This window comes from Molossus molossus, unplaced genomic scaffold (assembly GCF_014108415.1).
Source record: "Molossus molossus isolate mMolMol1 unplaced genomic scaffold, mMolMol1.p scaffold_m16_p_8, whole genome shotgun sequence".
In the NCBI taxonomy this organism is placed as follows: Eukaryota; Metazoa; Chordata; class Mammalia; order Chiroptera; family Molossidae; genus Molossus; species Molossus molossus.
In genome coordinates, this window is record NW_023425402.1 from 74584698 (window position 1) to 74598449 (window position 13752).

A 13752-nucleotide genomic window follows, 5' to 3' on the forward strand; every position below is an offset into this window, starting at 1 on the left:
GAATAAGATTAGGCATATTTGCATATTCTAGATAGCTTTTCCAACAGATACATTTTTTAAAAGCAGTCTTGGAAAGGAATTAACTAAATGGGCCAAAAGGTTCTTTCTTATTCTTTGATAAGAGCTAGATCCTTCCTCAACAAGTTTCTTACGCTCCATTAAATTAAGTGTAGAATATTCTCATTACTCTTGCTGCTAAGCAAGACATCAGCCATATATGATGCAGTTATGCAGTGCCTTCATATCTAACTTTTATAATATACTACACTTTTTAAAGTTTTTATTTTGAGGAAGGGAAAAGGGCATTTGTCTGAATATGGAATCTAAGTTGTACATATTTCCTGTCATTCTAAAAGAGTGAATTTGTGAAACAAAATTTTGCTAAATGTTAAACTTTAAAATTTAATATACCAGATTAAAATACTGTCCACTAACTAGTTCATAGACTTTAAAAATAAAATACATCCTACTGTTAAAACTATAAAGAAATTTTTCAATTTTGTCTAATTGCAATTAAAAGAAAATGGTATTAAAATAAAAGTAATGCTTTCCAACAAAGAGCTCAGTGATTAATATAACAGGGGCAAGATATGTGCTTGTTAGAAATAAAGCATATATAAGCCAGATCACCAGTAAAGCATTTCACTGCTGAGTTTTTGTGGGTTTTAAATGCATTTTTTATTGGTTTTTTTTAGAGAGAGAGGGAGAGAGAAGCATTGATGGGCTGCCCCTAGCACACCCCCTACCAGGAATTGACCCCTCAACCTGGTCATGTATCTTGACAGGTAATTGAACCATTCCGTAGCAACCTTTTGGTGCATGGGATAACACCCAATCAACTGAGCCACGCTAGTGAGAGCACACTGCTAAGTTTTTATTCTGATAAATTATAATGGTTTATATTGGCAACTAAGGGTTAGGTTTGTACTGGAAATGGACAGCCAATTTTCACAGAAGTTTGAGACTTTATTTTCTCATTTAAAATGGTTCTATAGGATAATTTAAAATATAAAATTAAAATACTTAGAATTCAAACATTAAAAATTGAAAAACTAGTTTTTTCCCCCATTTAGCCGCATTACAGACACTATCTGAATTACGGCTGGAAGGTTTAGAACTGTTTTTGCTCTTTTTGATCATGGTAAATAGCTGTGTCCTGGGAAGATAAATATAAACAAATGACTTAGCCACAGAAGAGATTGAAGAGGAGGTTGGAGGGAAGCAGATTCTCATTTGACCTGAGAAAACATGCAGGAAGTCTGAGGAGCATGCATACATATATGTAGTCATACCCTCTGGTTTTATAATTTGGTGTTTCTTATTTTACCAAGAAGTCTATGGCAGCAATTTTCAAAACTTTACTGTAATACATGGTAAAAATAATTTTTTTAAAGTAAAGTATGCCCCCATAACACAAGTATGTACTTATATTAACAGTTTTCCTGAAAATGCCCCCTTATATTACACCTTGACCATGTGCAGTATAGTCTGGTATTTTTTTATTGATTTCATTTTGAAAGTGCTGGTTTTGACTCACTGAATTGATTTTTATGATTCTCTAATGGGTTGTTTATACACAGTTTGAAGAAAGGCTATTCTGGCTCTTTGGTAAATGTAAGTAGCAATAACATTTCTGTAATTCTAAAATAATTTATATTCCCTCTGTCTTTTTTTCTCATTTGGATTATGATCTTGGCATTTAAAAAAGGAAAAAGTGCCAATATAGTGAATCAGTTGCCACTCACTTTAAAATTTCCAAATATTCTGAAATTACTAGTAGTTCATAAGATAGCTTAGACTCATTTCTTGGAACTCCATATAATTAACTTAGCAAAATTTCCACATAATTACTTGGGGGACACTTTTATTGTTCACTGATTTTATTCAGAACTCTAGAACACTAGGGCATGAGACTTTTAAAATGCTCATGAAGTGTTCTTTACATTCCTGCCTACTTCCCTTCTAGTATCCTGAAGCTTGTCCACCCCTCTCAAGTCACAAATTCTTTCTTGTCAATTCTTAATGTACTGATCAGATATATTCCAAAACCTGAGAGCTCCTTAGCATGGAGCTCTCATTATATAGGACCATTAATGGAACATTTTATGCTTTATGATGTTTAAAATATAAGCTTCTCATAAGAAATCTGAGCATAGGGCATGGATGTTAGGTTCCCCTGACAAGTAGTAAATCACATTTATAAAATGTGTGAAATCAAAGGCCTATTATAGAAGAACAGGAGAAATATTTCCCCAATAAGATGGTATAAAAATACAAAATGGCATCAAAACATTGTTTTTAAAATAAATTTTTCCTAAAGTCACTTTGTAATCAAATCTTGACATCCTACCTGCAAAGATTTAAATATATTTGTTTTATTTATTTTTTAATCCTCACTTGAGGACATTTTTCCATTTCTTGTTCAGACAGAGCAGGAGGGAGAGAGAGGAAGAGAGAGAGAGAGTGAAACATCGACGTGAAAGGGACACATCGAGTGGCTGCCACCCGCACTACACAACCAGGGCCGGGGACAAACTGCAACCGAGGTACGTGCCTTAGCGGGAACCCAACCCGCGTCTCTCTGGACCGCAGGCCCACGCTCTAACTGCTGAGCAAAACTGGCCAGGGCTAAATACATTTGTTGAAGAATCATTACAATGTGTTAATAAAGCTCCACAGTGAAATGATGAAAATATGCTTTCCACATACTGAGACATTTTCTACCCAGGAATTTTCCATAGGAGCTACCACTGCCCGTGAGATCTGAGCATTAAGCGTAAAGTCATCTATCTACTTTGCATAAAGTGGGCTTTTTCCCCCTCCTATTTAATGTTTTGTTTCCTAGGTTTTCAAAAAGTACCAGGTAATACATACTTTTTCTGCATAAATAGCGTGAAGGTAATCACTAAAGAACGAGAAAACTGAATAGAATCATTAAAAACTAAGATGAAAAAACATGTATAGAATACGTTTTTGGAAAATAAGTCATGGTGGAGCTTTCAAATTTTTTTCTTAGAGCAACAAAAGAAATGCTACATATTTCCTGCCATTTTTGGCAGTAACTCTCAGAGATTAGCTTGAAATGTATCCTATGGTAGGTACTTTTTCATGAGAAAAAAAACATTGTGTTAGCTTCTATAGTGACATTAAATGAAATTGTCATGTAAAATACCTGCACTAGTAGATCCGATTCCTGTGGTGAGCACAGATCTTGGTGTAATCTTTGCTGCATATTTGAGGAATTGAGATTTTCCTGTGCCAGGATCCCCAACCAATAAAAGATGAGATTCACCTAGAAAAAAAGTAAATAATGTTAAGTTTTAAATTTCTGTAAAAAAAACCATGAACAAGTATAATTAATCAAAAAGAAAATGGTCCACCTGAACTGTCAATACAATTTATATTGTATATAATGCTTTTGCTATAATATTTAAGGTCATTTGAGGAAAGATTTAAGTGGAATATCTTTAGGAAAGCTGTCATCATAAATAACAAACTTGAAATGATTTCTGAATGTGACATTTAAAATCTAAATTCTTTTGTGCTATTTATAAATGTTCAGGCCTATGTTTAACATTTTTAAATTTGGCTTATAAAGTTTCTGATTGTCTTTTATTACATTTTTATTTAAGCACTTTAAAAAAGTAGGACTTTATAGATGCTTTATAAATAGCATATTATTTATGATTACAACAGTTAAATGAAAATCTTTTCATTTTATGAAAATTTTAGTTTAATGAAATATCTACCTTAAAGTACTCTTATTTTTCAAATATAACACAAATGAACATGAATATCCTGTGGTGTGAATTATCTCAATGAGCAAACGTCTTTAGTAATATTTATGTATTTTGTAAATGTATTAACAGGAAAGTCCTATTTAGGCTCAACATTTAGCAGAGTGCCTTGCAAACAGTAGGTGATCAAAACATACCATACACATAAACCTTATGACACTATTCTATACTGTTCTACATGGCATTAGAGTAACTACTAACCTCATGATCGACAATAGTGTATTTGTAGTCTTCTGGTTTAGTCTTTGGTTATTATGGCTCTCATCTGGCCTATATGAGGACCATAATAAACCTACTTTGTACCAGGTTCAGGTCAGTTAAGAGTATTGGTGACAAAAGAGCTTCCTGCCATTTGGACGTAATTACATACTTAGAGTGATCTTTGCTTGAATGTGTGACCTATAGCAGCACCAAATGGCAGATGGCACATTTGCAACCCATCAGCAGAAGGAGAATCAGCAGGCAGATGACTGAGAGCAGCAGTCAGAGAGAAACACACTGACAGTCGCAGATGGAGAGACGCTGACTTAGTGACATTAAAAAGCACTATTTCTGCCCTGGCCAATTTGGCTTAGTGGTTAGAGTGTCAGCCCAAGGACCAAAGGGGGTTTGATTCCCAGTCAGGGAGGGGGACGGCGTATTTCAGTTGCAGGTTTCATCTCCAGCCCCAGCTGAGGTGTGTGTGGGAGGCAACCAATCAATGTGTCTCTCTCACATCAATGTTTCTCTCCCTCCCTCCTTTCTACTCGATCTAAAAATCAATGGAAAAAATGTCCTCAGGTGAGGATTAACAACAACAAAAACTAAAAAAATAGCACTATTTCTAATCTTTTTCTCTTGAAGAGAGATTGCAGATCCAGTGAAAAAACACAGACAGTAATAAAAATGTAAAGGTTTTCTTTCGTGGCACCCTGAGAGGTTGGAGCAAAACTATATACTCATTGAATAACTTAGGATTTGTTTTAGTCTTTGGAGTTCTAGAATGCAGCTCCTGATATGTAAATGTTGGGCTAAGTATTAGATATCCAGACAACTTAAAAAGACTGTATTTGGAAAATAAAACTCAATAAGCAATTTTTATTCAGGATAGAAAAATTCTAGCTTCTCTCCTTAAATGTGTTAACACTTCTCAAGTTTTAAACAGGTACTAACCTCTGACTCGTGTTCCTGTGGCATCGGTCCTTTGAATCCCACCAGCCAGTACCATGGCCACAGCAAGCTTTACTAGATACATCCCAAAAACTTGAGGGCATAAGCTGGCCAATATTTCATTCCTTCCTAGGAAAGGCAGAAAGATCAGAAGTTACCAACAATTTTTTTTAAATCATAACTGAAAATTTCCTTCCTAGCCTATAACACATTCCACCATCTAAAATGTTAAAGGCCCTGACCAGATAGCTCAGTTGGTTAGAGTGTCATCTTAGTACACCAAAGTTGCGGGTTTGATTTCTGATCAGGGCACATACAAGAATCAACTCATGAATTCATAAATTAAATGGAACAAGAAATAAATGTTTCTCTCCCTTTCTCTCTATAATAAATCAATAAAAAATAATAAAATAAAATGACCAAGAGGACCATTTCCAAATGACTAAAAGGAGTGAATAACTTAGTTCTCTTCTTATTAATGTCATGAGATGAAAAGTCTGTTTTATTCCAGGGTGCTACCTGCTTAAGTTTCTATAAATTTATCATACTTTAGAGGGTACAGAAAAGAATTTCCTTTTCTCCTTCATCAGGCTGACATTATCCCTTAAAAATAATACTGTCTGCACTTTCTGTGCAGTAATTTCAAAAAAATTATTCCATTGTGTAAATAAAAAGAAAGTGCTTGACCTCAGAACAGCAAGTTGGATTGTAGGAGCTAGTAACCTTTAAATACAGATACTTGGAGCTTCTCCAGAGGTGTAAGAGAAATAAAATCAATCCACCCTATGAGACAGTCCAGCATTTGCTCTGAGCAGTTTGGTAAATTTTGTTTTATTTAAATAAAACAAATAAGTTACTAGGATCATTATAAACATCAACTCTGCCAATCCAATCTGGAGACCTTGGATTCTTCTAATCATGTGCTTTAAATAAGAGAATATCAGTGTTTTAGGTTCTGTTTTCAGAAATGCCAAAAACCAAATCTGATAATCTGTCTATCCCATCCATGGATAAAGTAAATATTTCACTTGGTTTACTGGCCTAATCAACCAACAGAGGAACCTATGAGTCTAACAAGCCTTTCCTAAGCCTGTCTTAACTTAGAATTCACTACTGTGATGGTACTATGTCTACATTCATGTTACCAGAAGTTAACATCCACATGCTGGTAACTAATTTGTATGTTTCAGGACTTATACCCTCATCTGAGTTTTTACTCATGCTTCAGTGATAGCTCTTTTGAGATGGAAAATAATCGTACAAGTATCCTTTAGCTGATGATTCCAATTGCAAAAGTTTTCCCACCAAACCATCAAGGGAAGGGAAAGGGCCTTCCTCTACAATTTATGGCCCAATACACAAAGGCCACTTTTTGTAATGAATCCAAATGAATTCAGTGGCATAATCTATGGTGATATGACCTAGGATGGCAGAAATGGTAAAAACAAAGTATTTCAGTACAAAGGGGACCAAAAACAATTAGTAAATCCTGGAAGGAAGTTAATTAACTGCTAGAGGGAATCCATCCCTTTCCTGTGGTAGAAAAGCCCAGGGAAGAAAAGATGAAGTCCTGGGATCTAAGCAGATGAGAAAACCTGGCAGCAGGTGTCATCTGACCAGAATCTAGAGATGACACATAAAAGAAAAAAGGAATAGCCCCCAAAAGCAAGGGCTTTTGGGAGACACCTAAGCCAAAACTAAACCAAAGAGCCAGCTTTGTTAAATAAAGGTGAATTCAGTGACCCTCGTGTCTGATGCCTAGATTCAAATCCCAGTGTTATTAGTAGCTGTCTGATCTTGGGCAAGCTTCTTAACCTCTTGGCCTCCATTTCCTTCTCTGTAAAATGGAGATGATAATGGTATCACATAGAATTAGAGGATTAAAGGAGCTAATAAGTATATAGCACAAAGAACAACACCTGGCACATGTAGGAGCTACTTCATTGTTAACTCGTGCACTGCCCATATTACTTGTGCTTATTTCTGAACTTGATTTCCTTTTTCTATTGTCAACACAAAAGATATAATATGAAGGTAGGTCTGAGGTACCAGAGAAATGCAAAGGGGTAGGACTATTTCGCTAATTGTTGTCTAAAGTTGAAAAACTCGATTCCTTAGATTGTGGCACTAGAAGCTCCCATGGCTATATCATGGAAGAAAATGTGTTAGAGTGGATACTAGCCCTATCCTTTCCTCCCTCCCAAATTTCTGGTTTTAGACCATGTTAATAGTGTGGCTATGGCCCTCAGTTACCCCAATGAAAAGAACTTCTTAAATCTAAGATAACAGTCACCCCAGAGTGGGCTGATGGCCCAACGGACCCCAATCTCTGTTTGGGTTTCCATCCAGCATCTAAGCACCAGGTTCATGGAATCCCTGAGGACACTGTAGATCAGAATAAAACCTCTGGCTCCTCCTAGTCAATATCCACAGTACCAGGTCTTAATGAAGCAAATCAACCTCCAAGAGCTGAGCAGTGAAGTAATCTCTGGCTTTCAGTAGTTAAACCTGTCTGTGACTGGGGAGGGAAGCCTTACATGCTCCATAATTCAGTGACTGAATTCACAAGGTGGTAGCATTAGTCAGTGCCTCTACAAATCCAAACACTGTGATGTTTTAACCTATGTAATTATAGTTTAGTGTCATAATCAAAATTTTTGCTGTGATGACAAAGCTTATTTTTTGCATTTTCCCATCTCTCATCATCTTTTTCTACTTAACTCCTATTTTTAAATCTTCAGCTAAAATAGTGTAAAGATGGTCATATAATTTAAAAGACAGAAAAAAAATGCCATTAATAATTATCAGCTTTATACCCTTAATCACAAACCTGCAAAGGGATTGCTCTTATAGTGTTCCCAAAAATCTTCAAATTCCTTTCGGACCTCCTCATCCATGATGATCCCTGCAGACTGCTCATTATTTACTTGGATAAAATTGGCTTTCAGGACTATCTCCACTTCACAGCGCATATCTCGCTGAAACGGCTTCCACCTTTGCATTACAACCCCATAAATAGTGAGGTCATCACCTAGGAAAAAGCACCAAGTGAATCCAGCAGTAGCACCCTCAATGCTGGGCACAGACTTGCATGACAAAGGACCAGAACTAAAAAACCACCACAGATTCCTGATTTTTTAAAAACAGGTACTTATATCTGTACAACTAAAAGCTAAAGTCAGCATTTTTATTTTTTCTTAATCTGTCATGTTATAATTATAATTACACCAAATTATTACCCATCACTAGGAAAATAGTTTACTGGGTGATTTATTCATCATTATTATATTGGGTGAAAGTCTCATCTTCTCAGAATCTCTAGCCATAGAGTTCTCATTTAAAGAGGTGAGAATTGCAGCCAAAAGGTTATAATCGATTTGCTGTCAGGAAAGGAAAGAATCTTGTGATGACTGATACTAGTTTTAGTTTTTTATATATTAATTTTTACTTAACACATTTGTCAACATTTTATTTACTGCCTTTTGTTTTTTATAATGAACAAAAGAACAAATTAATGAATACCTGTTCTACGTCAAAGCAACCCAGGACAGAACCCTGCTTATTCCTTCTTGGTTGGTTCCTTCCCACCTGAGGAAACTCTCCCATTCCTGATGGGCAGAATAGTAAACTTTTACAGATTTTCCTAAGACGCCTTGAGTAGTTTACAGGCATTTTCTCCAAACACTGACATCTGTGCTTATTATTGTAAACAATTCAATGCATAAATAACAAGTCTTTATGAATGCTTGGCATTCGATATTTTGGCACTAGAGAAAAGGAGGCCCAAAAAAGAAAAGGCATAATCCTAGTCCCCAAAGATTTCAATCTTATTGAACATAGGATGTTGGACATACCCCAAACCCAATCCTGGTGTTTATATTTTGCACAAAAATACTGTCTCTGGACTAATAGGCATGTCTTTATTTCCAAGGCTATGTTAAATAGATATTTGCTGATGCAAAATGCCTTACACTCTCTAAATTTCAATGTGCAATGTGTAATCCACAGAACTTTTGATTTTCTGAAGTGTTCTGCAAAGGCTAAATGCATGGAAATGGTGGTAGCAATTCACAGAATATAAAGCATATTTCTAGCCAAAGGTAACTTCATAATAACAATTAAGTGCTTACACTTGTTTTTAAGAACCTTCATTCACTATTCATAGTAATGATCATTTACTATACTGTCTGCCTCCCATTCTTAGATGAAAATGTATGGGGCAACTTTATATAAGCACTTGGAACAGTCTCTACTCTGGTCATTTTAATGGGTTATATTTAGGATGTTTCTAAATTAGTCAAATGAGGAACTTAACTTTTAGATACAGCACATACTAGTCAAAGTCTGACTTCAATAATCCGTGATAATGTGGAAAATGTAGAGCACTGAAGAATGGCCAAGAGCACTAATTCATTAGATTTGGATTAAAATCTCATCTCAAACATTCACTGGCTGTGTGACCTTGGGCAAATTACTTAACTTTGCTAAGCCTATTTCTTGACCTACAAAATGGGAATAATTGTATTTATATCACAGGACTATATTGAGAATTAAATCAAATAATGTTTGTAAATTACTTAATACAGTATCTTGAAATATAAGTGCTCAATTAATACTAGCTAATATACTAAACCCACCTTATATTTGTAGCAACTAATACCTTTAAAAAGCCCTTAATATATAGGGTATCCCAAAAAATGTATACACACATTTTGAATAATTACAAAGCCAGTGTTTATTCAAATACATCTCATTTTCAAAATGTAATAGAATGGCCAGACAGCCTATATACATGTTTTGGCAGATTCATATAATCATCAGAACAATTATGATTCTGATGATAGTCCAAGTTGATACTCATTTTCGTTTTCTATAGTAACAATTATAAACAGTGTTCTCGTCAGAAAGTTAAATTGCTTACTTTCGTACAGTCCAGTCTCTTCGTGCTGGTCTGTCTTCTGCAGTATATTTACCACTGCAGCCATCCCATCAGACCCATCTTTGAGCTGCTGCCCTGACAGTTTTTAGCACACAGCCCCCAACTTGATCACTCTGCAATGTCAGTTTGGGGTTCCTAACTAGACTAAATTCCTGAAGGGCAAGGATTATGCCCTTTATGTCTTTTGGTTCTCACAGAAGCTTGTAGTTATGGATAAATAGAAAAATAGATGTTGACAGACTGCTTCCATACATTTTTTTTATTAGTGACTGTGAGAAAAAAAATACTTTTTTTTTTTTTTTTCAGTACAGAAAGAATTCAGTTTAAATGAAGTGCATGAAAACACCTTATTCTCTATCAAAGGATATTTTCAAGTTCAGGCCAAGCTCATATAAGCACTGTTTTGCTGATCCAGATATTACAGACTTGGGTTAAAAATCTAGAGTCCTATATGAACATGGTACTTTGACACAGACTTGTCCATTTACAAGGAAATCTACAATCAAAGCAGTTATTTCCTTAGTATACTGTTTAGGTAACTATAAACTATTAATGTGTTTGAAATAAATTTCAAACTATGACTTGGTGATTCTTAGATGAATAGGGAAGTCTTTTGATAAAGAATTATTATTGACGCTAGATACTGAACTCTATTATTTCCAGTATTTGCCTCATCATTTTAATGTCAGCTCAGTAGATATTTTATAAATGAGGCAGTTGGAGAAGTCTAAGGTTAAAAAAAGGAAATGATGGGATTTGGCAAAATGAAGCATTTTCCTTCTGTCCTATAGGGGAGAACTGGGATATGGAATAAGAGATCAGGCATCCCTGTTACTTCCCAACATACACACCTGTACCATCTGTTTTTTATAGAGATGAAGGGTGTTCAAGAGAAAATGGGAAATATTTAAAGCAGGGAATGTTGAGGTGAATTGAAAAGCAACTGCTGATATTCAGCTAATGTTTAGTTATTATTCCATTTTCTGGCTCACCTTCAATTTAACTTAAATGTTAAAAAGAAAGTGAAAATCATTAGGCAGTTATTAAGTTATTTGCAATAAGAGTAAGAAAGAGAAAGGATAGGCTCTCATATCCTCCTCATGAAGGTCTGGACAAGGCCTGGGGACACATGTAGGGAACAGAAGACTCTGACTGGCTTTAAGGGAACAGGTTTCCAATCTCCTTTTCTTGGGCTGGAAAGAGCAGCCTTAGAGAAGCTGATGAAAGATATGCAGCTCTGAGGACAACTTCGTTTGGGATTGAAAGTCTCTCTAAATCCAAGACTTTCAAGCTCTATACCAGAGTCTTCTGTCAGTATAGAAAGATGACAGTGAGGGAGAAGAATGGATGAGGATACCTATGTTGATATATGGGAAATATCAAGTACTTTGGTTAGAAAAAGTTTTTGATTAAAACTTTATGATCATGTTGAAGGCAGTCCGCTTCTGTCTGTGATCTTTACTCTTTGCTGACCAATGCACTGTAAATGTTACAACCCTATCCTCTACCAACAGCTGAAGAAAGCACTTTATTCTCTCAAGCTATCACCGACATATCAACTTAAGAACCATGCCAAATTTTATTAAGAATATTTCTTATGATATTTAAATGAGGTTACTGTAGAAGAGAGAACAGCATTTACCCATTTGGGAGACCCTGCTGACTTACAAAACCTTCTAATATCTTAATTTTTTAAATAAAATCTTTCCCTACCATTTTCTTTGTAAAAAACAACTGTAGTGCTTGCTTCAGCAGCACATATACTAAAATTGGAAAAATATAGAGAAGATTAGCATGGCCCCTGCGCAAGGATGACGCAAATTCATGAAGAGTTCCATATTTTTGTAGTAGACATGGTAGTAGAGTACAGACTGACAATTCCCAGAAGAGGGGGTGGGGGGAGAGAAAAACCACAGAACTTATATGCATGTATGCATGACCAATGGACATGAACAACAAAGCTGGGAACAGGGCAGGGAGGGAGGGGGAGGAGGGAAAAAAAATTTAAGAACACTTCCATTCTATGGTCATGAGCTAAAATCAATCCTCTCCCTTCCACAAATACTTTTTAAGTTTGCTTCTTTCCAGGCTGCCCAATGAGGAGAGTAAGAGGAGACAAGGTGAGTTCAGAGGGCAAAGGAGAGCTTGGGAATTGTCTGTGTGGCCTAAAGATCAACATACAGCTCCAAGGCTCAGTCTTTAATTTGCCTGGAATACTGCAGATCTCCGGATCATGAGGTAGACAGCTGCTTAAACTCACCATCATCCAAGACCCATGCTGCACACCTCTGATTAGTAGGTACTAAGTTAAAGTCTACCTTCCTCCATCCAACAGACTCTTCTGTAATTCCAATTTCATTTCTATATGACCATCTTCCAACAAATAAAAGTTGGTGGTCTTCTCCTTCCTGAGACTTATCCATGCTAACCACCCACAGTTCTTTCAGTAGGATTCAAGTTCCCTCCAAATTCAGACAATTGGCCAGTGAAAACAGTGAGGACCCTCAGAGGACAGAAGACCAAAATCAATGTGACTCATATAGTGGTATCACCAATACAGAAAGAAACAGTCACCTCCTTTCTTCTAGACACCTTTAAGTCTGCAATAGCATTTGACAGTCATATCCTCTAAGGCAGCTTATATAATTGCCCACTAAAACCATTTTAAAAAGTTGCTCCTGTTCAGCTATGGTGCACCAAAAGAGAGTGCTGGACTTGAAGTTAGTAGATCTGCGTTCACGTTGCAGTTCTGTCACTTAACTTTCCAAGTGATCTTAGGCAAGTCAGGTTCTTCATCTATAAAATAAGCAGCTGGACTAAACTCCAGCCCAACTTCTTTTCTGCTATCATATCCCATCTCCATGCCAATCTCTGTTTTCAAGGTAAGCAATTAAGTCTCTACACTCACTCTTGGGAAAATAAAAACTGGCTTTTCCATATTCATATGTTAGGACTTCCTGTATAAGCTAACAAAAGTTAATTCTTACCAGATTTGCAAGTGTCTACTAAGTCATCTTCTAGGATAACCTTCATAGATCGTGGAATACTTCCAAGAGCTAGTCTTTGAACCTAGCAAATAAAATAGATAATGAATATGCTTAACTACATACTAAATATTCTGAAACCTAGCAATTCTTGACATTACCATTTCTATTTCTCTGGTATTGTAATACAATTTAATGATGATGAGGAATTACAGACTTTTCTTGCAAACTTAGTGTACTATCAGTTTAAGAATTCACTATAACTAAAGCAAAATAAAAACACCCTATATTTGGAAAACATCTGCAAATATAATCTACCTTGTAGATGATCAAAATAAACATATGCTCCAACTACTAAACATAGTAACAAAATTACTTATCTAAAATAAAGAGGCATTTCTTTCCTGATTTCTAGTCATAAGACCCTGGGACAAATCACTCAGTTCCTTTGAATATTCCTTATAAACAGAACCCTGGTTTATTTCTATGTGAACAAGTGCCCAGTATAAAGACTGTATCTCCCAGGCTCCCTTGCATCTAGGTATGGTCATATCACTAAGTTCTGGCCAATGAGCTATAAGTAGATATGTTACAGATTTTGAAGGAAACTACTTAAATGGAGATTTGGGTTACATAGCAGGCGCTTTTGCCTATCCTTCCTTGTATATGTTCTCTGACTCGGATATAGATGTGACAGAGTTGTAGCCGCCATTCTGGAGTACAGACAACCATATAAAGAGAAACCATTAGTTAAGAATGATGTAGAAAGATAGAGGGAGTCTGAGTCCCTGACACTGAATAAACCTTTGTGTTTAAGTGGCAAGTAAAATAAATCAGGTTCACTCTCATATATCAGAGTGGTTATGTATAACCCATTTGGCTC

General features: G+C 35.9%; 1 protein-coding gene and 1 non-coding gene across 3 annotated transcripts in view; one reads left to right on the forward strand and one right to left on the reverse strand.

Moving 5' to 3' along the window:
* MCM9 (minichromosome maintenance 9 homologous recombination repair factor) overlaps nt 1-13752 on the reverse strand; it is an 88969-nt gene that overhangs the window by 69461 nt on the left and 5756 nt on the right. For both annotated transcript variants that reach the window (XM_036247932.1, XM_036247933.1), the window contains exons 4-7: nt 12873-12954; nt 7777-7977; nt 4950-5075; nt 3173-3292 (exon numbers count right to left, since the gene is read on the reverse strand). In XM_036247932.1, the coding sequence (XP_036103825.1) occupies nt 3173-3292; nt 4950-5075; nt 7777-7977; nt 12873-12954 (529 nt within the window). The remainder of the gene's footprint in view (nt 1-3172; nt 3293-4949; nt 5076-7776; nt 7978-12872; nt 12955-13752) is intronic.
* Nucleotides 11625-11729, forward strand: LOC118622043. Its single transcript, XR_004957882.1, has one exon. It is a non-coding gene; the product is annotated as a U6 spliceosomal RNA (small nuclear RNA).